Genomic DNA, 24,331 nt, shown 5'->3' with positions numbered 1-24,331 from the left:
GAGGCTGCAGTGACCTATGATCACGTCACTGTACTCCAGTCTGGGCAACAGAGCAAGATTTGTCTCTAAAAATTAAAAAAAAAAAAAATTATAGTTATTTGTGTGTTAGTTTTGGGTTTTTGACCAGCCATGAACATTCCCAAATATATTGTTTTCCCACTCATTATTTCATAATTATCTACCAAGTTAAAATGAAGAACTTTGTCGGATACTCTGCAAAGGAGGGATAGGCAGAGGGAATATTTCACAAACTTAGGCCAGGGGCCTAAAACATCTCTGGCCTAAGGAAGAGAAGCCTATAAGGATCTTTAATACTTTACCCTTTAACATTCTGGGTAGGTGCTGGTGGATGTGCCCTGTACCACAGATCGCCACTCCCTTCATGAGGAGGAGAACAACATCTTTAAGCGGTCAAGGAAGAAGGAGCGACAGATATTGCCTGTGCTGCAAGTGCAGCTTCTTGCGTGAGTGACAGATTTTTAAACTCAGGACTTTGTGCCAGAGTGCTCTGGGAGACTGGGGGACTGGAAGCTCTTACCAAGACCATAACCCACACAGGAATCTTACGGCTGAAGATCTGCCTAGAGGAGACAGAAATGGGATCATCTCTGGAACATAAAAACCCTATTTGAATTAGCTGGGTATGGCGATGCACACCTGTAGTCCCAGCTACTCAGGGGGCTGAGGGAGGAGAATCACTTGAACCTAGGAGGTGGAGGCTGCAGTGAGCTGAGATCACGCCACTGCACTCCAGCCTGGGTAACGGAGCAAGACTCTGTAAAAAACAAAAACAAAAACAAAAAAGCAACCCTATCTAGTAGGACATATATACTAGAGTGGGCTGCACGATTGACTCATGCTATTTCATCCTCAGTACCAGTGAGTAGCACATGTTTGAAAAATAGCTACTAGAGTAAGGACTCATTCTATAGCCAGCATAGCAATTTGGTCCATAAACAGAGCTCAGGGGGTCATTGTAAGGAGACTTCCTAGTGAAGAGCTCATGGAGTAAGGTTGGGTTGCTATCTGCCTTGAGAATGACTTTTCAGGCAGTGTCATTGTGGAAGGGACTTGAGAGGCAGTCTAACCGGCTACCCATCCCATAGTAGCCTTCCCTTATCCATGTTTCCAGCTCCTTATGTTGCTCTTCTACTGCTGGGAAGCTCACTAGTCACTGCTTCTGTCTCTTTCTGGTTTCAGGGCTGGACTCCTTGCCACCAAACCAGGAGGCCACGTTGTCTATTCCACCTGCTCACTCTCACACTTACAGAACGAGTATGTGGTGCAAGGTGCCATTGAGCTCCTGGCCAATCAATACAGCATCCAGGTGCAGGTGGAAGATCTGACTCACTTCCGAAGGCTTTTCATGGACACATTTTGTTTCTTCTCATCCTGTCAGGTTGGGGAGCTGGTAATACCAAACCTCATGGCCAATTTTGGCCCTATGTACTTCTGCAAAATGCGTAGGCTGACATAGCATCACCCAATCCCTGAAGCAAAACACAAAGGGTATACTCTGTTGGAGGCAGCAGAAACTGGAAACTGGGACCAGTGGCAGAGATGCACTCTGGGTCCTGTCTCCATCCTGTTCGTGTCTTTCTGCAGTTTTCGGCAATAAGTAGAAGATTTTCTGTCCTGCTGTCCAATTGTGGAGCATCAGCAGGTTTCTAACTCACTCATTACCCCCTACCCCATCTCCAGGCCTGTACTAAAGTTCGCTGCCCACTTACGGGCATAGAAGGAGAAGCCAGTGAGCAGGCTCACACTAAGTTGTAAACATAGGAAGAAGCATTTGGCCAATAAAGTTGTTGAAGCTCTGTAGACCTGGGGCTGCAGTTGGGGACTTCATGTCAGTGCAAATGCCATTAGTTCCATTTGTACCAGCCAGTTACTGAGCCCCTGTCACCCTTGAAGTGAGTTCCACCTGATCAGTCTTGAGCAGCCAGCAGGCTCAATTAAGCCCACTTGGTTTTTCCATATGGCCTATGATCTAATTTAAGGAACAAGTAACTGAAAATGTTAAGCCAGTGCAAAATAATCTGCTTACCTACTCACATTGGAAAAGCCCTCTGAGCTGAATAATTCTGGCCATTCCTGCTGTCAACAATACTGCTGCCCAAATGTGGCTTAGGAGGCAGCTTCTGCCACAAAACCGTCATACTCTTGTGCGTGCCTTGTTCTTTGTTCATTCATCTAGCAAGTATTCCCAGACCTCATGTATGACAGGTAGCTAGGGAGCTCTTGGAGATGTAGCAGTTGGGATTGTGGGAGATTACTGGGCTTCCTCATCCTTTAGAATGGTAACTCTCCTTTTGCTTTCTGAACACCTAGGAATCTCCTGATGTTTTGTTTTGTTGTATTCCAGACTTTTTGTTGTTTCTAGTCTGCAGCTGAGCTCTGGTGCCTGTTCTTTGGCCCACCCCCTAATCCCTAACTCTTCCCTCAGCATCACAGGGCTTCACTGCACACACTGTGTTCAGGGCAAGATTTCATCATTTACTGACTGCATACTCGATATGTTGTTTTTGTAACTTTAGCCAAAAGAAAGTAACCTTTAGTGGCAGGGATATGAAAAATTGCTCAGGGTCACTTGCAGATATTTTCTTTTTAAACTTTTTTTTTTTTTTCCTGGAAAACTGGTCCTGTGCAGAAAAGGGTATATAATTTTAGAATACCTGAAGGCTTCTTGGCTCTTCCACTTTCCTTATTCCTCCTCTTCCTGCCACTCTTTTTGTCCCTTCTGCCTTTCCTGCTCATCCTTATTTGGGTATTAGAGGTGTTAGTTGAGGAGGGACTTTAGCTGAGGTTAAGCCTTCTTTTGGGATTTGCATTGTAATTGAGGGCCCTGGAAGATCTCTGAGACTCAAAATCAGGTGAAGCTAGGAAGATGGAGCTTCAAGGAGCATGGCTAGTGCTCTGAGTAGGACCCTAACCAGTCTCCGTGCGTGGCATGTGGTCCCTGCATGCTGTTCACTCTGTATAGTACTTAGTATTTGTTGAGGCTAAGAGGCCTCAGGTGCCTGGGCTTCTGTCCTTGGACTCCTGGTTATCCAGCCTGGTGCTAATTGAATGCTAAGCAGTGGTAATTCAAAATGAGAGGGTCCCCTGCCTCTAGAGTCATCATCTAATTGAGGACAGGCAGACCTAGATAAGAAAAGCAGAGAACTACTTTGGAAAACAGTTTATCTGCTGTAATTGAATATTCAGCTACCCTATAACCCAGTTAATCCAATACTGGGGATAAATCCTAGAGAAACTCATACATGTACACCAGGAGACATGTACAAGAATATTCATAGCAGCCCTATTCACAAAAGCAAAAGCCTAGAAATAACCCAGATGCCCATGAGCAAGAGAGTGGTCAAGTAAACTGGAATATTCACGTAATAGAACATTATACAATTGTCAAATGAACTATAATGATACCTAACCATATGGATGAATCTGAGCAATAAAATAATTAAGTGAAAAAAGTTTAATCCCAGAAGAGTAAATGTAGCATGATGCCCTTTCTGAATGAAACGTTTTTTCTTTTCTATGGAGTTATTCTTTACATACAATATAGTTCATAAATTTTAAATATATTGTTTAATAAATTTTGATAATTGTATACAATAGTATAGTCACCATCACCATCAAGATGTAGAAAATAGAAAATAGGCTAGGCACAGTGGCTCACTCCTGTAATCTCAACACTTTGGGAGGCTGAGGTGGGAAGATCACTTGATCCCAGGAATTCTAGATCAGCTTGGACAATATAGTGAGACCTGGTCTTTACCAAAAAAAAAAAAAAAATTAGCTGGGTGTGCTGGCATGTGCCTGTGGTCCCAGCCACTCAGGAGGCTGAGGCAGGAGGATCACTTGAGCACAGGAGAATCACTTGAGCACGGGCAAGAGAGTGAGGCTCCGTCTTGTGCCACTGCACTCCAACCAGGGTGACAGAGTGAGACTCTGTCTCAAAAAAAAAAAAAAAAAAAGGCATCGGGATTTATAATGTGCTGTTTAAAGTCTGGAGCTTGGCCAGGTGTTGTGGCTCACGCCTGTAATCCCAACACTTTGGAAGGCTGAAGCAGGTGGATCACCTGAGGTCAGGAGGAGTTCAAGACCAGCCTGGCCAACATGGTGAAACCCCATCTCTATAAAAATACAAAAAGGCATGATGGCAGGTGCCTGTAATCTCAGCTACTCAGTAGGCTGGGGCGGGAGAATCACTTGAACCTGGGAGGTGGAGGTTTCAGTGAGCCAAGATAGCGCCATTGCACTCCAGCCTGGGCGACAGAGAGAGACTTCATTTCGATAAATAAATAAATAAATAAAGTCTGAAGCTCCACTAGTCACTCCTTTTATTGATTATTTGCAGCTGGTCTAACCAGTTACATATGTCTGGCTTGATTACATGGCCAGAGCAACATAAAAGCCCTGCTGGGAACTTCTGATTTGAGCTCTTCCAAAACCAGGATGGATGCCTCACATAGATCATGATGATTCAATCCAAAAGTGCTTTGCAGTGCAGTCCACATGTGCATAAGGACCATGGGAAGCTTGTATTTGGGAATTCTGAGATTCCTGATGTTTACCTACCCAGTCTTTCTCTTGCTGCCCTGTATCCTTTGCCTTTAAATAAAAATCTTAAGTGATTATGCTCTGTGAAGCCTGGATAATCCTTTCAAATATTTGGTCTTGGAAAATTTTTGCATATATACGTGGAATCATACAATATGTAGTCTTGGGTGTTTGACTTCTTTGACTTAGTATGTTTTTGAGATTCACTTTGTTGTGAGTATTAATGTTTTGTTCCTTTTTATTGCTGAATTGTATTCCATGGTGCAGACATACCACCATGTTGTTTATCTGTTCACCAGTTGATGGACATTTGAGTTGCTTCCAGTTTGGGGCTATTATTAGTAATGCTGCCAATACCTTTTGGGCATATGATTTTGTTAGTACGTGTTTTCTTTTCTTTTTTTATTTTTTGAGATTGAGTCTCACTCTTTTGCCCAGGCTGGAGTGCAATGGTGCAATCTCAGCTCACTGCAACCCCCGCCTCCCAGGTTCAAGCGATTCTTCCTCCGCAGCTTCCTGAATAGCTGGGATTACAGGCACCCACCACCATGCCCGGCTAATTTTTTTGTATTTTTAATAGAAACGGGGTTTCGCCATGTTGGCCAGGCTGGTCTCGAACTCCTGACTTCAGATGATCCAGCCACCTCGGCCTCCCAAAGTGCTAGGATTACAGGTGTGAAGCACTGTGCCCAGCCCATGTTTTCTTCTGAGTAAATACTTAGGGGTAGAATTGCTAGGTCATATGGTAAATGTATGTTTAATTTTATAAGGTACCACCATACTGTTTTCCAAAGTGGATCTACCATTTTGCATGGCCATCAGCAATGTATGAGAGGTCCAGTTGCTCCACATCTTTACTAACACTTAGGATTATCAACCTTAAACTTTATTGTAGTGGGCCGGGCAGGGTGGCTCACGTCTGTAATCCCAGTACTTTGGGAGGCCGAGGCGGGCGGATCACTTAAGGTCAGGAGTTCAAGACCAGCCTGGCCAACATGGGAAAACCCCGTCTGTACTAAAAATGCAAAAATTAGCCGGGTGTGGTGGCGCATACCTGTGATTCTAGCTACTTGGGAGACTAAGGCACGAGAATCGCTTGCACCCAGGAGGTAGAGGTTGCAGTGAGCTGGGATTGCACCACTGTACTCCAGCCTGGGCAACAAAGGGAGACTGTCTCAAAAATAAATAATAAATAAATAAAAACTTTATTCTAGTGGATGTGTCTTGATACCTCGTTGTGGTCCTAATTTGCATTTCTCTCATGAGTAGTGATGCTAGAAAATTAAATACAACTAAGAATTTAAAAACATGTAAGAAGAACATGTATGCAGTAAAACCATGTAAGAAGGAAAGAGTGGTTCTCACTATGGGACTCAGTATAATGCTTCTTACAGATAGGGGGATAGGATGGGGCTGGAGGGAACATAAAGTTAGATTATTGTTAAGGCTCTAGCTTTTATGTTTGGTACTTATTGCATTATTAAAAGCAGCTAAGTTAATAAAAAGTTATACATAAAAATTTGTTATTCATGACAAAAGTGATAAAAGTATGTTATAAACAAAGATTATGATTAATTCAATTTTGTACACCTGAGGTCTCCCTAAAAAAAGAGAAGGGGTTGGCTGGGCGTGGTGGCTCATGCCTGTAATCCCAGTACTTTGGGAGGCCAAGGCAGGTAGATCACCTGAGGTCGGGAGTTCAAGACCAGGCTGCCCAACATGGCGAAACCCCATCTCTACTAAAAATACAAAAAAAAAAAAAAAAAAAGAAGAGAAGCGGGTAGAGAACCAAGCCCACAGAGAATAATAATGCAAAATATGGCTTAATGTAGGAGGGATCATATTGAGAGACCTGGAAGCTTAGCAGTATTGCCTCAGTCTTGTTCATGAGCTCCTCTTTCCTTGTGACTTGCAACAGTTCAACCATAGCAGAGGGTCAGGTATTGGGACAGCTATGGGTCAATATAGATTGATAGCTTTGATCTATGTTTTTCACCTTTTAGGAGTCACAAATCTGTTTGAGAGACTGGTAAAAGCTTTGGCTGTTCTCAGAAAAATAGAGACAAAAAACACCATAGCATTTTACATATAATTTCAGGGGCTTGGGTACTTCCTAAGACCTATCTCCCCCAAGTTAAGAACCTTTGGATTAGAAGATCTCAGATTTGAGGGTCTTTAGTGGAAGGCAAGGGGGTCAAGCAGAGATCCCAGTAACAACTCAAATCACCACTCTCACCCCTGCCAATCTGCCCTTCTTCCCATCTGCATTCTTCATCTCCAAACTTAAAACCACCCTTTACCCTGCTGCCCATGCCAGAAACTGCAGCTATCCTTGACGCAGTGACAGTAATCACTACTGTATATCGAAAGTACCTGAGCCAGGCCCATGTGAAAAAAGCATTGTTTTACTTACATCATTGTTTCTTACTTTCACAGAAACCCTGGGATATGCTCTTTTTTGTTGTTGCCTATTTATTATAAAACTTCGAAAGAGTTATTTGTTAATTTGAACATTTTCATCCATTTTGTGGCTTTTCTTTGCACTATTTTTATGGTGTGTTTTTATTGCAGGGCAGAGAAGCCTCAAAACTGGGGCTTAGCCTGGGAGAAAGCCAGGAAAGAATTCAAGGGCAAGCTGGTGGTGTTAAACAGCAATCTTTTATTGAACAGTACTGCTCCTTGCAGAGTAAGGGTAACTCATAGGCAGCAAATCCAGAGTCAGCTGATATACTCTTTTTAGTCCCATTTTATAGAGAAGGAAACAAGCTTAGATTGCTTAAGTAACTCAAAAAGTTGCAATCTGAAATTTCTTTTTTTTTTTTTTTAAGACAGGGTCTGGCTCTCACCAGGGTGGAGTGCCGTGGTGTGATCTCGGCTCACTGCAACCTCCGCCTCCCAGGCTTAAGTGATCCTCCTGCCTCAGCCTCCTGAGTAGCTGGGACTACAGGCACATGCCACCGCACCTGGCTAATTTCTGTATTTTTAGTAGAGATGGGGTTTCGCCATGTTGCCCAGGCTGGTCTTGAACTCTTGAGCTCAAGTGATCAGCCTGCCTTGGCCTCCCAAAGTGCTAGGATTACAGGCATGAACCACTGTGCCCAGCCTCAATCTGAAATTTCTTTCTTGAAATGTCGCTTATATTTCTCTCCTTCCTAGCATTCCTACCTTAGGTAGGGCCTTATCATTTCTCACTGATCAAAGGCAGTGGCCTCAAAACTCATTTCTATTACTCTAATCAGCCCTAAATTCTTCCATTCTCCCCCGTCCTCTCATGCCACCCCTTATCTGTTGTGTGATTGCCGATCACAATAAATCCTCCCATCCTGTCCCAGTACAATGTGACTTTGCTGCTTCTGTCATTAAGAGATGGAGTCTGTTTCCCCACCTCTTGAATCTGGGCTGATCTTATGATTTGTTTTGACCAATAAAGTCAGGTGGATGCTGTGCAACTTCTGCATGTTTAGGCCTCAAGAAGCCTCGCAACTTCCACGCTCATTTTGGAGCTCTTCTGCTACCCTGTGAAGAAGCCTGGACCAACCTGCTGGAGACATGTGCTGGAAGCTGTCTTAGACCTCCCAAGCTCAGTTAAACAGTTAGGTGACCCAAACAGCATGAGTAACCCCAGCCAAGACCAACCTAAATCGCTGACCCCCAGAATCGTGAACAAATAAAGTAGTGGTTGTTTTAAGCCAGTAAGTTTTGGAAATGGTTAAGTAAATTTAAATAAAATTTTAACATATGTCATTTGTGTTAGTAAGTAACACAAATCTGAGTGTCATTCATCTGCTTATAATTCTTTGTTCTTTAGGCTGGGCATGGTGGCTCATGCCTGTAATCCCAGCACTTTTGGAGGCCAAGGCAGGAGGGTCGCTTGAGGCCAGAAGTTTGAGACCAGCCTGAGCAACATAGTGAGAACCCATTTTTACAGAAAGATCCTTTGTTCTCTCTGCATTGCCAGCAGGATCAAGTCCAGACTCTTGCCCTGATCCCTGGTTGTTGATGCTGTTTTATCTGTGTCTGTCATGCCTTGCTGCTCCGCTTTTGCACAAATTCTTTGTCTATCCATGCATAGCATACCCCAATGCTTCCGTGTCAGGACAAATTGTCTCCTCTGTCTAAATGCCTTTTCCCTTGTGCTTTCTTGCTAGCTCCAATTTCCACCCCTCTGGAAGCTTTCTGTAATCCTTCTAAAGCTGGGTTGATCCTCTTCTGTGCTCCCCAACCCTCTCCATAATACAATGCATATAGCACTTTCCATGGCCACTTTTTCTTCTTTACCCATCCCCAAACTAGGAATTGTTAGGGACAGTAAGCTGATATTTATTTTTGCATCCCTAATCCGCAAGTACCAACATACTTAGTACCTATTTGGTAGTTAATATATATTTGAGTACCTCCTATGTGCTAGGCTTAATTGTAGACACTAGAGTGGTGAACAGAGCAGAAAAAAGTCCTTGTTCTCATGGGATGTACAATTTAGTGGGCAAGATAGACAAGTAATTACAAATAAATTACAAGCAATTACAATTAGTTATAAGTAAATTATGAGTGAGCCAAGTACTGAGAGAAATGTAAAGTGCATATACCTGAGGGACCTAACCTCTCCTGGAGGAAGAGATCTTTAAACAGAGCTGAAGATAAAGAGGAGTTAAATTAGTGAGGCAGAGGAGGATGTTGGGAGTGCTCTAGCAGAGGGAACAGTTCGTGTGAATGTGAAGTCAGGAAAGAGGATATTCTAGATTCTGAAAGAGGTCCAGTATCCTGCAGTGTAGGGAGAAAGGAATGGTTGTGAAACACAAGGCTGGAGAAGCAGGCAGAAGCCAACCTACAACAGGGCCTTCTGGGCCACTTGAAGGAATAGGTATTCTATCCTGAGTAACTGGAAGCCATTGTCGGGGTTTTAAGCTGGAAAACGACCTGATCAGATTTCATGGGCCCCCACAGTGGGAATATGATTATGAGAATTTACTGAATGAGGAAGTTAAATAGCTGGCTCTACAGAAATTGCTTCTGAAAGTCAGTCCTGTCCTTAAGCTTACTCAGCCTTATCTCTCTGAATAAATGGGAACTCTTGAGCTCCAAGCTGTTCAGACCATATTTTGAGGTGACACTTTAGGAGGTGTACTGGCTGAAGAGGGTGACCAGGATGGAGAGGAAACTGAAAGTCTCATTCTGGGGACAACTGGGGGAATTGGGAGTATTTCGCCAGGAGAAAGACAGACTTAGGGAAGAGAGATGCTGTCTCCAACTAGGACTGTTCTGTGGCAGGGGAAGCAGATGTGTTTTGAGTATCCCCAGGGGCAGAGCTGGGACCAGTAGAAGGAAGTTGTAGTGAGCCAGACCGTAGGTTAGCATACAAAACCTTTCAATGAGTGTTTTCTGAATTATCGCTCACAACCATGAATCATTAGTGGTCATGAAGTCAATTTGTGGGTATGGTAAGCCTTAGGACTTCTTACAAAGGAGTACTTAGTTACTCCTTCTCTTGGACATGTGGTAGGCTTGCCTTCCCCACTCCCTCTGCAGGTAGGCATAGTCATGTGACGTGCTTTAGCCAATGAAATGTGCACAGAGGTGGTGTCCTTTTTTTTTTTTTCAGATTCATTTCACTTTTGTTATGAACAAACACAATCTCAGATCAGTATAACTAGCTTCAGAGTTGACATTAATAGAAATTATTCCAAAATTATTCTTAGGTCACAAATAACTAGTATGCCACATAAAAAGGGAAAAATCCCACCTAATCAAAGAAAAGGTGTCCTGTGTATATTTCCTTGGGAATGAGTTTAAGCATTCTCAAATTTTCTCTGGCTAGTTATCCACCACTTCTCCAATGGATTCATTCAGTTTCTTGGAGAACCACATAGACTAATGATAGCATCTGGGACACACAGACAGATCAAGTTCATGGTGGCCATTGTTATTATAAAAAATACTCAGGTCTTGAGAATTCCTGTGCTGAAGGATCCCAAAATGCTTTATAAAAAGCATTAGTCATGCCTCAAAACTGCCCTTTGAGGTAGCTCAGTATTATTATACCCATTTTAACAGAAGAAAACTGAGGCATATTAGAGTTAAGTGACTTGCCCAGGGTCACATAGCAAGTCAGTGGCAATGTGGTAGGAGAGGCTCTGTCCTTAACCACCAGCATAACATTGCCACCTTAACTTTTTTTTTTTTTTGAGACAGAGTCTTGCTTTGTTGCCCAGGCTGGAGTGCAGTGGTCTGATCTTGGCTCACTTCCAGGTTCAAGCAATTATCCTGCCTCAGCCTTTCCAGTAGCTGTGATTACAGGTGCCTGCCACCATGCCTGGCTAATTTTTCTTTTTTTGAGACGGAGTCTCGCTCTGTCGCCCAAGCTGGAGTGCAGTGGTGCAATCTTGGCTCACTGCAAGCTCCGCCTCCTGGGTGCACGCCATTCTCCTGCCTCAGCCTCCCGAGTAGCTGGGACTACAGGTGCCCGCCACCATGCCCGGCTAATTTTTTTGTATTTTTAGTAGAGACGGGTTTCACCATGTTAGCCAGGATGGTCTTGATCTCCTGACCTCATGATCCGCCCACCTCGGCCTCCCAAAGTTCTGGGATTACGGGCGTGAGCCACCGTGCTCGGCCTAATTTTTGTATTTTTAGTAGAGACGGGGTTTCGCCATGTTGGTCAGGCTTGTCTCAAACTCCTGACTTCGTGATCCGCCTGCCTCGGCCTCCCAACGTTCTGGGATTACAGGTGTGAGCCACCACGCCTGACCAGGGAGCTTTCAATCATGATGAAGGTGAAGGAGGAACAGCCTTGTCACATGGCAAAAGCAGGAGCAAGCAAGCGGGGGTGGAGGTGGGGGGGTGCCACACACTTTGAAATGACCAGATCTCATGTGAACTCAGAGAGCAAGGGTATGCTTATCATTGAGGAGATGGCCCAAGCCATTCATGAGGGATCCGCCCCTATGATTCAAACACCTCCCACCAGGTCCCACCTTCAGTAGCGGGGTTTACATCTCGACATGAGATTTGGGTGGGGACAAATATTCAAACTCTATCAGAGTCCTTCTTTCCTTGTCTTGATAATCCCTTCTCTCTGTGCTAATCTCTTTAGCAAACTGGTTGCTGTGCCATACCCTTGGTTTCCTCTCCCAAACATGCCTTTTTACTGTTTTTTTTTTTTTTTTTTTGAGACGGAGTCTCCCTCTGTCACCCAGGCTGGAGGGCAGTGGTGCGATCTCGGCTCACTGTAAGCTCTGCCTCCTGGGTTCACGCCATTCTCCTGCCTCAGCCTCCCAAGTAGCTGGGACTACAGGTGCCCACCACCATGCCCGGCTTGTTTTCTTTTGTATTTTTAGTAGAGACGGGGTTTCACTGTGTTAGCCAGGATGGTCTCGATCTCCTGACCTCGTGATCCACCCATCTCGGCCTCCCAAAATGCTGGGATTACAGGCGTGAGCCACTGCACCTGGCCGCCTTTTTACTATTTACATGGCCAGGCTGAGTCTTCCAAATCTTTCCACTTTACTTCCCTTTTCATTATAAATTCCATCTTTAAGTCATTTTCCCCTTCTCCCAGCTTAATATAGGTAGTTAAAAGTAGTCATGCAGCAACCTGAATGCTTTGCTGCTTAGATATTCCTAATTTCTCCCACCAGATAGCCTAACTCACTGCTCTTCAATTCTGCATTCCATAGAGCCCTGAGGCATGGACACAATCTATCAAGTTCTTTGACAGTTTTTTGTTTTGTTGTTGTTGTTTGAGACAGAATCTCAATCTGTTGCCAGGCTGGAGTGCAATGGCGTGATCTCAGTTCAGTGCAACCTCTGCCTCCCAGGTTCAAGCAATTCTCCCACCTCAGCCTCCCAAGTAGCTGGGACTTCAGGCGCACGCCACCACGCCCAGTTAATTTTTGTATTTTTAGTAGAGACAGGGTTTCACCATGTTGGCCAGGTTGGTCTTGAACTCCTGACCTCAAGTGATCCGCCTGCCTCGGCCTCCCAAAGTGCTGGGATTACAGCTGTGAGCCACTGCATTCAGCCTCTTTGCCCGTTTCTAACAAAGATGACCTTTAGCTTCCGTTACTTGTTCTTCAGGTCCATCTGAGACCTCATTAGAATGGCCTTTACTGTCCATATTTCTATCAGCATTCTGGTCACAACCACTTAAATAATCTCTGAGAAATTCCAGACTTTCCCTAGTCTTCTTTTTTGTCTTCTGATCCTTCACCAGGACTGCCCTTAATGCTCCAGTCATGTCAATACAGACCATGCTCCTAGCCAACCTGCTCCTCCAAATTCTTCCAGCCTCTGCCCATTACCCAGTTTCAAAGCTGCTTCCACATTTTCAGGTGTTCATTTTTAGCAACAACCCCACTCCTCAACACCAATCTTGTGTCTTAGTCTGTTTTCTGTTGCTATGAGTGAGTACCTGAAGCTGGATAATTTATAAGGAAAAGAAATTTATTTCTTTCAGTTCTGGTGTCTGGGAAGTCCAAGGTTAAGGGGTCCCACCTAGTGAGGGCCTTCTTGCTGGTGGGGATTGTCTGCAGAGTCCCAAGGTGGTACAGGACATCAAATGGCAAGGGGGCTAGAGCATGAGCCAGTCTGGCTTTTATAACAGACCCACTCTTGTGATAACTTGATAAAAGCTGGAGGCTGCCCTCAGATCAGGCCCAGGAGGCCCTCACCAATAATCCATTACCATGATAACCCATGAATCCATTAACTAATTAATCCATGAATGAATTAATCCACTCATGAGGGCAGACTCCTTATGACCTAATCTCCTCTTCAAGGCCCCACCCCTTAATACAACTGTTACACTGGTGATAAAGTTTCAACATGAGTTTCAGAGGGAACAAACACTCAGGACACAGCAATCAGGAATCTGAAAAAGTGGAAGTGGAAGTAGAGAATAGAATGGTGGTTATCAGAGGTGTGGGGTAAGGCGCTGGGGGATGGGGACGGATGGGGGTGGGGAGATGTTGGTCAAAGGATACAAAATTTCCGTTAGAAATAATTTTAAGAGATCTAGCTGGGCGCAGTGGCTCACACCTGTAATCCCAGCACTTTGGGAGGACGAGGTGGGCGGATTACCTGAGGTCAGGAGTTCGAGATCAGCCTGGGCAACATGGTGAAACCCCGTCTCTACTAAAAATACAAAAATAGCCGGGCGTGGTGACACATGCCTGTAATCCCAGCTACTCGGGAGGTTGAGGCAGGAGAATCACTTGAACCTGGGAGGCGGAGGATGTGGTGAGCTGAGATTGCGCCATTGCACTCCAACCTGGGCAACAAGAGTAAATCTCCGTCTCACCAAAAAAAAAAAAAAAAAAAAAAAAGAGAGATCTATTGTGGCCAGGCACGGTAGCTCATGCCTGTAATCCCAGCACTTTGGGAGGCCGAGGCAGGTAGGTCATGAGGTCAGGAGTTCAAGACCAGCCTGGCCAACATGATGAAACCCCATCTCTACCAAAAATATAAAAAATTAGCTGAGCATGGTGGTGAGCTCCTGTAATCCCAGCTACGCGGGAGGCTGAGGCAGGAGAATTGCTTGAATCCAGGAGGCGGAGGTTGTAGTGAGCTGAGATGGCACCACTGCACTCCAGCCTGGGCAACAGAGGGAGACTCCATCTCAAAAAAAATTAAAAATAATAAAATAAAATAAAAGGGGATCTATTGTATAACATGGTGACTAGTTAATAACAATATTGTATTCTTGAAAATTACTAACAGAATAGATGTCAAGAGCCGGTGGGCTTGGGACACTTAGTCCCAGCTACTTGGGAGGATGAGGTGGGAGGATTGCTTGAACCCAGGAGGTCTAAGCTATAGTGAGCCATGATCATGCCACTATACTCCAGCCTGGGTAACAGCATGAGACCCCGTCTCTGAAAAAAAAAAAGAATAGATTTGAAGTGTTCCCACCATACACACAAAAAAGTATGTGAATAATACATTTGTCATTAGCTCAATTTATTCATATTTCAAAACAATATTTGCACACCATAAAGATATACAATTTTTGTCAGTTAAAAATTAAAATTTTAAAAAGGGTAATAATAGTTTATTTGAACAATCAACATAATTGATAAACCCCTGACTAAACTGATCAAGAAAAGAGAACACAAACTACCAATATCAAGAATGAGGCAAGGCGTGGTGGCTCACGCCTGTAATTCCAACACTGGGAAGCAGAGGTGTGTGGATCACCTGAGGTTGGGAGTTTGAGAACAGCCTGACCAACATGGAGAAACCCCTTCTCTACTAAAAATACAAAATTAGCCAGGCGTGGTGGCGCATGCCTGTAATCCCAGCTACTCGGGAAGCTGAGGCAGGAGAATTGCTTGAACTCAGGAGGCGGAGGTTGCGATGAACCAAGATCACGCCATTGCACTCCAGCCTGGGCAACAAGAGCAAAACTCGTTCTCAAAAAAAAAAAAAAAAAGAAAAGAAAAGAAAAAGAAAAAAAAAAAGAAAGGTCTGAGTGCAATGGCTCACGTCTGTAATCCCAGCGTTTTGGGAGGCGGAGGCGAGAGTCTTTTTTGAGCCTAGGAGTTCAAGACCAGCCTGGGCAACATAGTGAGTCCTTGTATTTACAAAAAATAAAAACAAAATTAGCCAGGCGTGATGGTATGCACCTACAGTCCCAGCTACTCTGAAGGCTGAGGTGGGAGGATGGCTTGAGCTCGGCAGGCAGAGGTTCTAGTGAGCTGAAATCATGCCACTGCACTCCAGCTTGGGCAACAGAGCGAGACTGTCTCAAAAAAAAAAAAAAAAAGGAAGAATTATATTCACAATAGGTCTGATTTATATTAAAAGAATAGTAGTAAATAGGCCAGTGCATGGCTGGGCGCAGTGGCTCACGCCTGTAATCCCAGCACTTTGAGAGGCTGAAGCAGGTGGATCACCTGAGGTCGGGAGTTCAAGACCAACCTAACCAACATGGAGAAACCCTGTCTCTACTAAAAATACAAAATTAGCCAGGGGTGGTGGTGCATGCCTGTAATCCCAGCTACTTGGGAGGCTGAGGCAGGAGAATTGCTTGAACCCAGGAGGTGGAGGTTGCAGTGAGCCGAGATCGCGCCATTGCACTCCAGCCTGGGCAACAAGAGCGAAAGTGAAAAAAAAAAAAAAAAGAGGCCGGGTGTGGTGGCTCATGCCTATAATCCTAGCACTTTGGGAGGCCAAGGCAGGTGGACCACCTGAGGTCAGGAGTTTGAGATCAGCCTGGTGAACATGGTGAAACTCCGTCTCTACTAAAAATACAAAAAATTAGACGGGCGTAGTGGTGGGGCACCTGTAATTCCAGCTACTCGGGAGGTTGAGGCAGGGGAATCGCTTGATCCTGGGAGTTGGAGGTTGCATAAGTCAAGATCACACCACTGCACTCCAGTCTGGGTGACAGAGAAGGACCCTGCATCAAAAAAAAAAAAAAAAAAAAGAAAAATAGAATAGTAGTAAAGACATATTATGAATAACTTTTTGCCAGTGAATTTATAATTTGGATGAAATGGACAAATTACTTGAAAATTTTCACTGACTCAAGATGTAAGAGAAAATTTAATAGCACCTCCTTAGATAATAGATTAGTCTGTCTCTCTAAAAAAAATTAAAGGAACCACAACAAGCAAGTTAATAAATTAGATGGCCCCCTTTAAATGAAAGGATAGAATAGAAAACATGTGCATCACACATAGTAAAGGTAAGTATTATATTATGAAGCATTTGCTTTAGAGAGCGTGTGTGTGTGTGTGTGTGTGTGTGTGTATAGAAACACACTTACTAGGTTTTTTTTTTTTTTTGAGATGGAGTCTTACTCTGTCGCCCAGGCTGGAGTGCAGTGGCACGATCTTGGCTCACTGCAACCTCCACCTCACAGATTCCAGCAACTCTCCTGCCTCAGCCTCCCGAGTAGCCGGGATTACAGGTGCGCACCACCATGCCTGGCTAATTTTTGAATTTTTAGTAGAGAAGGGGTTTCACCGTGTTGGCTATGCTGATCTTGAACTCCTGACCTCAGGTGATCCACCCACCTCAGCCTCCCAAAGTGTTCAGGTTACAGGTGTGAGCCACTGCACCGGCCTTTTTTTTTTTCAAGACAAAGTTTTGCTCTGTTGCCCAGGCTAGAGTGTAGTGGCGTGATCTCAGCTCACTGCAACTTCTGACTCCCAGGTTCAAGCAATTCTCATGCCTCAGCCTCCAGAGTAGCTGGGATTACAGGTGTGTGCCACCACATCCGACTAATTTTTGTATTTTTAGTAGAGATGAGGTTTCACCATGTTGGCCAGGCTGGTCTCAAACTCCTGACTTTAAGTGATCCACCCACCTCGGCCTCCCAAAGTGCTGGGATTACAGGCGTGAGTCACTGTGCCCCGCCTACTAGTTCTTAATTTTAAAAATATTTTTACTGTGAATCATGGTCAAAAAAGTGAAAAATCTGCCTCTGTATACAATGATGGTGGTCCAGCAATGGAGAGTTCTGCTTAGTAAATGTGGCAGACAGCAACTGACATGGGTCCCAGGGATCCCTGCCTATGACTATTTTTGCCTTTTATGTAGTCCCCTCCTCTTGAATGTGGGCTGGACCTGGTGATGACTTGCTTCTACAGACAGAAGGCAGTACAGCAAAAATGATAGGATGTTACTTCCATGATTAGGTTGCAGAAGACTATGACTTCCACCTTACCGGTATTCTCTTTCTGACTCTCGTGCGCTTGCCCTAATGGAGAGGGCCACCTAGGCCTGAACTATGGGCAGCTTTTATCAAGGAATTTAGGCCTCAGTCAAAAAACCCTCAAGGAACTAAAAATCCTGCCAACAGTCATATCAACATGGAAGTAGATCTTTCCCCAGTCAAGTCTTGAGATGACTGCAGTCCTAGTTGGCATCTCCATTGCAGCCTTGTGAGAGACCCTAAAGCAGAGCCCCCAGCTCAGCCATGCTCAGATTCCCAACCCACAGGAACTGTAAGATATTAAGAGTTATGTCTTGGCCAGACATGATGGCTCAGGCCTGTAATCCCAGCACTTTGGGAGGCCAAGGTGGGTAGATCACTTAAAGTCACGAGTTTGAGACCAGCCTGGTCAACATGGTGAAACCCTGTCTCTACCAAAAATACAAAAATTAGCCAGGTGTGGTGGCAGGCACCTGTAATCCCAGCTACTCAGGAGGCTGGGGCAGGAGAATTGGAGAATTGCTTGAACCTGGAAGGCAGAGGTTGCAGTGAGCCAAGATGGTGCCATTGCACTCCAGCCTGGGTGACGGAGTGAAACTCGGTCTCAAAAAAAAAAAAAAGGAAAAGAAAAAAAAAAGAAATATGCATTTTAAAAAGGCTCTTCAGGTGATTTAAAAGTACACTAAAAACTAAAAACTGAGAATCTGCAACCTAAATGGTCCTCAGACAAGGATATCACTGATGGGATTTGCATACTGTTGGGAGACTGGATCTAATGACCTCCAAGGTCTCCTTTGAGAGCTGACACAAGCCCAAGTCATTGGCTTTGCTGCCATTCACTCTCTCCTCTCAACCAGCCCTTATCCTACCCACATTCTAGTGGGAACTTATTTCTTTTTAAAGCATTTCTAATCACTCTGCACTCTGTAAGCTGCCCTTCCAGCAGCACTTACTCATGGTACTATGTTTAATTTCTTCCAAGCATCTGTGCCATGCCATCAAGGGTTGCTAAAGTTTGGGCTCAGATGGCCCTTTGGCATTCAGAACCACAAAGTGACCATCCTGTCTGAGCCATAGGTAAAGCGGATGCCCCTCACCGTGACCCTAGAGCTAGAAGTGGCTATGGAGGATAGAAGGAGCCTGGCTTAAGTATCACACAACCTGGCTTCTATTTTCTGACCTGGCACTTGTCAGCTGGATACCACAGGGACAGTTCCCTTCCGTTTTCTGAGCCACAGTATTCTGAAGATTAAAGAGTACAACATTCCTTAAAGTACGGTGTAAACTACAGAACCCTGTAGAGAGAGATAAAGTATTAATAAAAATAGATGGTGAATTAGGTGTTTCCATCTCTTGTTTCCTTATCTGTAAAATGGAAATAAACACAGTTCCTAGCTCATAGAACTGATATGGTGAAATAAGAAAATGTCTGTGACATGCTTCTTAACATACAAAAGTGCTCAATGAAGGATGGCAGTTATCTCCATGCCCAAAATGTAGGATGGGACACAGAAGGAGCATTACTGGCTGCCAGATCCTACGCATGGATCTGGGCATATGGGGGCTGCCTGAAGAAAGGGGGAGGGTAATAATCAGAGTAGATAACTGTCTGTGGCCTGGACTGTGGTCTTTTGTGGGATCCTGGAGACTTCACAGGACAGGGAGGAGGGACATAGGTTGCCTGCAGTGATGAGGATGGGTCAGGGACCTTGGGGGCCACCACCTCATTCTGAGTCTTAAGTGCCAGCTGTTGCCAAGAAGCCTGCCAGATGTCCAAAGCTGCAAGTGGTGGGCAGCAGGGAGGAGCCAGAGATGCACACTCCCAGGACTTTGGAGCCATATGTTTGATCCCACATTGGGACCTTTCTGCATCTGCCCTTCCTTTCTCTTCCTCTAGTTAAGCCAGGAAAGTTTCTCAGGTGAACCTCAGCTGGCTTCAGTCACTCTACAACCCTACAGAGCATGTGTGTCTGAGTGTACACAAACAGATATGTCTGCAATTTATCAGGACCAGGACCCTAAGGGTTTTCTTTTCTTTCTTTCTTTCTTTTTTTTTTTTTTTGAGACAGAGTCTCACTCTGTCACCCAGGCTGGAGTGCAGTGGTGCGATCTTGGCTCACTGCAACCTCCACCTCTTGGGTTCAAGCGATTCTTGTGCCTCAGCCTCCCAAGTAGCTGGGATTACAGATGTGCGCCACCATGCCCAACTAATTTTTGTATTTTTTAGAGAGATGGGCTTTCACCATGTTGGCCAGGCTGGTCTCAAACTCCTAACCTCAAGTGATCAGCCTGCCTTGGTCTCCCAAAGTGCTGGGATTACAGGCATGAGCCACTGCACCCAGTCCCCTAAGCGTTTTCTGCAATGACAAAACCAGAAGAACGCAATCTGAGGAGGCTCAGTTTGACCATTCTGTCCTTTCTTAGAGGAAGAAAAACTGCTTATTTTGGGGCACTCTGCTCCTGATCTAGCAGCCTATGGGCTGCCAGCACTTAACATATGTTATAAATAAAGTTTCGGTGCCACAAAAGAAATAGCACCCCAATATAAAATTTTCTTTTTTTCTTCTCAGCAAGGGAATTTACTTCTATAGAAGGGTGCGCCCTAACAGATGGAGCAATTGCGAGTGCACACCTGGCTGGACAAGGGAGGTGAAGAGGTTCTTATTCCTGACCCACGTGGCCCCTGCTGCTGTGTCGTTCCCCTATTGGCTAGGGTTAGACCTATAGGCTAAACTAATTCTGATTGGCTAACTTAAAGAGAGTGAAGGGGTGAGTGGTTTGGCAGGAAAAATGGTTATGGCAGAGCAGGAAATTAGAATGAGTCAGGGCAGAGCAGGTAATCTGAATCAATCAGGGTGGAGCAGGTAATCAAAATGAGTCAGGGTGGAGAATGAGTCAGGGCGGGGCACGTAATCAGAATGAGTCAGGGTGGAATAGGTAATTGGAATGAGTCAGGGTGGAGAATCAGTCAGGGTGGAGCAAGTAATCGGAATGAGTCAGGGTGGAGCAGGTAATCGGAATGAGTCAGAGTGGAGAATAAGTCAGGGTGGAGCAGGTAATCGAAATAAGTCAGGGTGGAGCAGGTAATCGAAATGAGTCAGGGCAGAGCAGGTAATCCAAATGAGTCAGGGTGGAGCAGGTAATAGAAAAAGGTTGCTTACGAGGAAGTTAAGTTTAAAGTGTAAGTCAAAGAATTGAACATACTGACATACTGATTCTTTGAAGAGAAATTTAGAACTCATATCTGAACACACAGGAGAAGGGTTTTTAGCAATTTACCAACCCTAGGGTTTGACCAGGGAGCGCTAGTAGTTTATCATTAGATGTGTTAAGGAAGAACAGCGGCTACCAATTAATTTTTTCAATTTTTTAATTTTTTTTTTTGAGACGAAGTCTTGCTCTCGCTCTTGTCGCCCAGGGTGCAATCTCAGCCCACTGCAACCTCCACCTCCTGGGTTCAAGCGATTCTCCTGCCTCAGCCTCCCAAGTAGCTGGGATTACAAGGCACCCACCACCATGCCCAGCTAATTTTTGTATTTTTAGTAGAGGCAGGGTTTCACCATTTTGGCCAGACTGGTCTCAAACTCCTGACCTCAGGTGATCTGCCCGCCTCGGCCTCCCAAAGTGCTGGGATTACAGGTGTTAGCCACCGTGCCTGGCCCCAATTTAATATACTAGCCACTGGGATGTAAGCAGAGGTGTCATCAGTGCAACAGAACACAACACAACACAATTGCATGCATGCATTCATACAATCCATACAACAAGTGTTCACTGCATGGGCATGGTGCAAGGAATAAGGTGATGTAGGACCCAATGCTTGCTCCGAGGAGAGTCCAGACAGACACAGGAACAGATGATTCAATACTGTGTGATAAATCCTTGCACCAGGGAACACAGGCAGCTTTGAGAGCACAGAGAAGTGGCCGTGATCCAGATGAGGGAATTCTGGGAAGTCTTCCCAGAGAAAAGCATACTTCTGCTGAGACAGGAAGGACAAGTAAACCAAGACACAATGATGAAATAGCTGCAAGGCAAAAAATGAAAAAGGAAAAAAATCAACTATAATCTTCTTTTTTTTGAGACAGAGTTTCACTCTTGTTGCCCAGACTGGGGTGCAGTGGCGCAATCTTGGCTCACTGCAACCTCCGCTTCCCGGGTTCAAGAGATTCTTGTGCCTCAGCCTCCTGAGTAGCTGGGATTACACGCACGTGACACCATGCCCGCCTAATTTTTGTATTTTTAGTAGAGATGGGTTTTCACCATGTTGGCCAGGCTGGTCTCAAACTCCTGACCTGAAGTGATCCACCCGCCTTGGCCTTCTAAACTGTTGAGATTACAGGCGTGAGCCACCACGCCCAACCAGAGCTCTTTAAATAATAATAGACTTACCTTAGGATTTGATTTGCCTACAACCTACCAAGAATATTTTCTCTATGAAATATGACATAAATGCGTGATAATGACCCAAGAGTGCTTCTCAAGACGAGAGATGTACTTTTCTTCACGTCTGGTTTTCAAAAACTGGTTTGCCACCCACGAGATGTTTTCTCCCACACCAACTTGGACAGAAGAGCTTATGGCAGACAAGCTGACTCAACACTCAGACTGATGTCACTAGATCAAAGTGAAAAATATGTAGCTCTCATGATCCAAATAAAAATGTTTTCCTAATAAAATTGCCATTGCTGTGGATCAGTTTTAGTCACACTTTTATTTTATTTAATGATATAGTCCTTGCTATATGTCAGGCACTGTTCTAAGCACTTCCCTAACATTAAGTCATTTAATTCCCACGGCAACCAATGGGGTAGTACAACATCCCCATTTTACAGAGGAGGAAATTCAGGTACCGAATGGTAAAGAAACTAACCCCACAGTTTCAAACAAATTATAGGAGGGAGACAGCATGTATTTCATGTGTATCCAAAGAAGGCATGGGTGAAAACTGGTTGAGGAAAACAGATTTAAGGTGAGGTATGGCTGATGGGTTTCCAAGTTAATGATTGGGAACCTTTAATAACGATTCTACAGTCTAGTTTTAGGTGTCCATGTTACAGAAGCAGCAGGGCTTTTTAAAAATTTTTATTTTTTTAAATAGAGACAGGGTCTCCCTATGTTGACCAGGCTGGTCTCGAATTCCTGGGCTCAGTGGATCTTCCTGCCTCAGCCTCCCAAAGTGCTAGGATTACAGGCATGAGCCACCATGCCTGGCCATAGCAGAGATTTTTTTTTTTTTTTTTTTTTTTTTTTTGAGATGGAGTTTCTCTCTGTTCAGGCTGGAGTTCAGTGGTGCAACCTTGGCTCACCACAACCTCTGCCTCCCTGGTTCAAGGGATCCTCCTGCCTCAGCCTCCTGAGTAGCTGGGACTACAGGTGTGTGTCACCACACCCAGCTAATTTTTGCATTTTTAGTAGAGATGAGGTTTCATCATGCTGAACAGGCTGGTCTTGAACTCCAGACCTCAAGTGATCCTCCCGCCTTGGCCTCCCAAAATGTTGGGATTACAGGCATGAGCCACTGTTCCTGGCCAAGGGATTTTGAGTCTTGAAGATCCAGGTTTGATTCACAGTTGGGCCCTCCACTGACTGTAGCACTGAGCAAGTGACTGGTTGTCTGTAAGGCCTCGGTTACTTATCTGGGCAATGAAGATCAGGAGATCTATCAGTTAGCTATTGCTTTGTAATGAACCAACCCTCAAAGTGGTGGTTTAAACAACCATTTATTATTCTCTGAGTCTATGGTTTGGCAGGTGATTCTGCTGACCTAAGTTGGCTTGGCAAGACTCACTCATGTATCTGCAGTCAGGTGGCTCTGCTCATCTTGGCTGTCTCGCCTGTGTAAGGGCCTGACCAAGGGCACATGGGTTGAGCAGGCTTTTCTCCACATGGTTTCTAGTCCTCTAGCAGGCTAGCTTGGGCTTTTTCTTATGGCAGTGGCAGGGTTCCAGGAGAGAGAGACAAAACAGTTCTCTTACAGCCTGGGCTAAGAAGTAGCACAAAATTCCTTCCACTACTTTCCATTAGTTAAAGCAAGTCACAAAGATTTACATAGGTAGGGAAATAGACTCTCCTACTGGGGAGAGGAGTTGCAAAATCACTTTGCAGAGAGCACAGATACAAGGGGTCCTGGATTATTGGGGTCATTTATGTAATCAACTTAGCAGAGGAGACAAACTCTCCCCAAACTCAGAGGAGGGTGTAGAGGTTAGTAGGGGGCCCAGATATCTGCATTCAAAGTCTTGACAGTGCTTTGTAAATTGTCAGCACCCTAGGCAGTGCTTCTGAGTGTGGAATCCTCCCTCCTATGTGGGGCTGTGAGTTCCTGTCTTAGTCCAGTCGTGCAGTTATATCAAAATACTTGAGAAGGGCCAGGTGGGGCGGCTCACACCTGTAATCCCAGCACTTTTGGAGGCTGAGGTGGGCAGATCACAAGGTCAAGAGATCTAGACCATCCTGGCCAACATGGTGAAAACCCGTCTCTACTAAAAATATGAAAATTAACTGGCGTGGCGGTGCGTGCCCATAGTGCCAGCTACTCAGGTGGCTGAGGCAGGAGAATCGCTTGAACTCGGGAGGCAGAAGTTGCAGTGAGCTGAGATCGCACCACTGCACTCCAGCCTGGGCAACCAAGTGAGACTCTGTCTCAAAAAACAAAAAACAAAAAACAAAAAACAAACAAAAACAACTTGAGAATGGGTAATTTATAAAGAGTAGAACATTTATTTCTTACAGTTCTAGAGGCTGGGAGGTCTAAGGTCAAGGCACTGGCAGATTTGGTGTCTGGGGAAGCCTTGCTCATTGCTTTACAGATGGTGTCTTACAGCTGAATCCTCCCATAGCAGAAGAACAGAAGGGAAAAGTGGCGGTGAACAGCTACCCCATACCTCTTTTATAAGGTCTTTAATCCTATTCGTGAGGCCAGGGCCCTTTTGACCTAATCACCTCCCCCAAAAGTTCCACCTTTTAATACCATTACCTTGGTGATCAGGTTTCAGCGTGAATTTTGAGGGACACATACACTCAAATCATAGCAGTTCCTTAGAGCAGGACTGCATCCTCCCCTTTAGTAGGCCCCTGGGAAAGGCTCACAGAAGAGAAAGGAAATGAAGA

General features: G+C 44.8%; 1 protein-coding gene across 6 annotated transcripts in view; it reads left to right on the top strand.

Moving 5' to 3' along the window:
• NSUN4 (NOP2/Sun RNA methyltransferase 4) overlaps positions 1 to 24,331 on the top strand; it is a 45,329-nt gene that overhangs the window by 16,217 nt on the left and 4,781 nt on the right. For 3 of the 6 annotated variants that reach the window (XM_054489397.2, XM_054489458.2, XM_054489433.2), the window contains 2 exons: positions 340 to 464; positions 1,201 to 3,657. In XM_054489397.2, coding sequence (XP_054345372.1) covers positions 340 to 464; positions 1,201 to 1,477 — 402 coding nt within the window. In that variant the 3' untranslated portion in view covers positions 1,478 to 3,657. Of the gene's footprint in view, positions 1 to 339; positions 465 to 1,200; positions 3,658 to 7,391; positions 8,308 to 8,371; positions 8,819 to 24,331 lie in introns of those variants that run through there. The other 3 variants (XM_054489423.1, XM_054489403.1, XM_054489413.1) reach the window with 3 other exon arrangements.

Source organism: Pongo pygmaeus, chromosome 1, assembly GCF_028885625.2.
Source record: "Pongo pygmaeus isolate AG05252 chromosome 1, NHGRI_mPonPyg2-v2.0_pri, whole genome shotgun sequence".
NCBI lineage: Eukaryota > Metazoa > Chordata > Mammalia > Primates > Hominidae > Pongo > Pongo pygmaeus.
The sequence above is the reverse complement of the archived record's forward strand: the minus strand, read 5'-3'. Positions and strand labels throughout refer to the sequence as shown.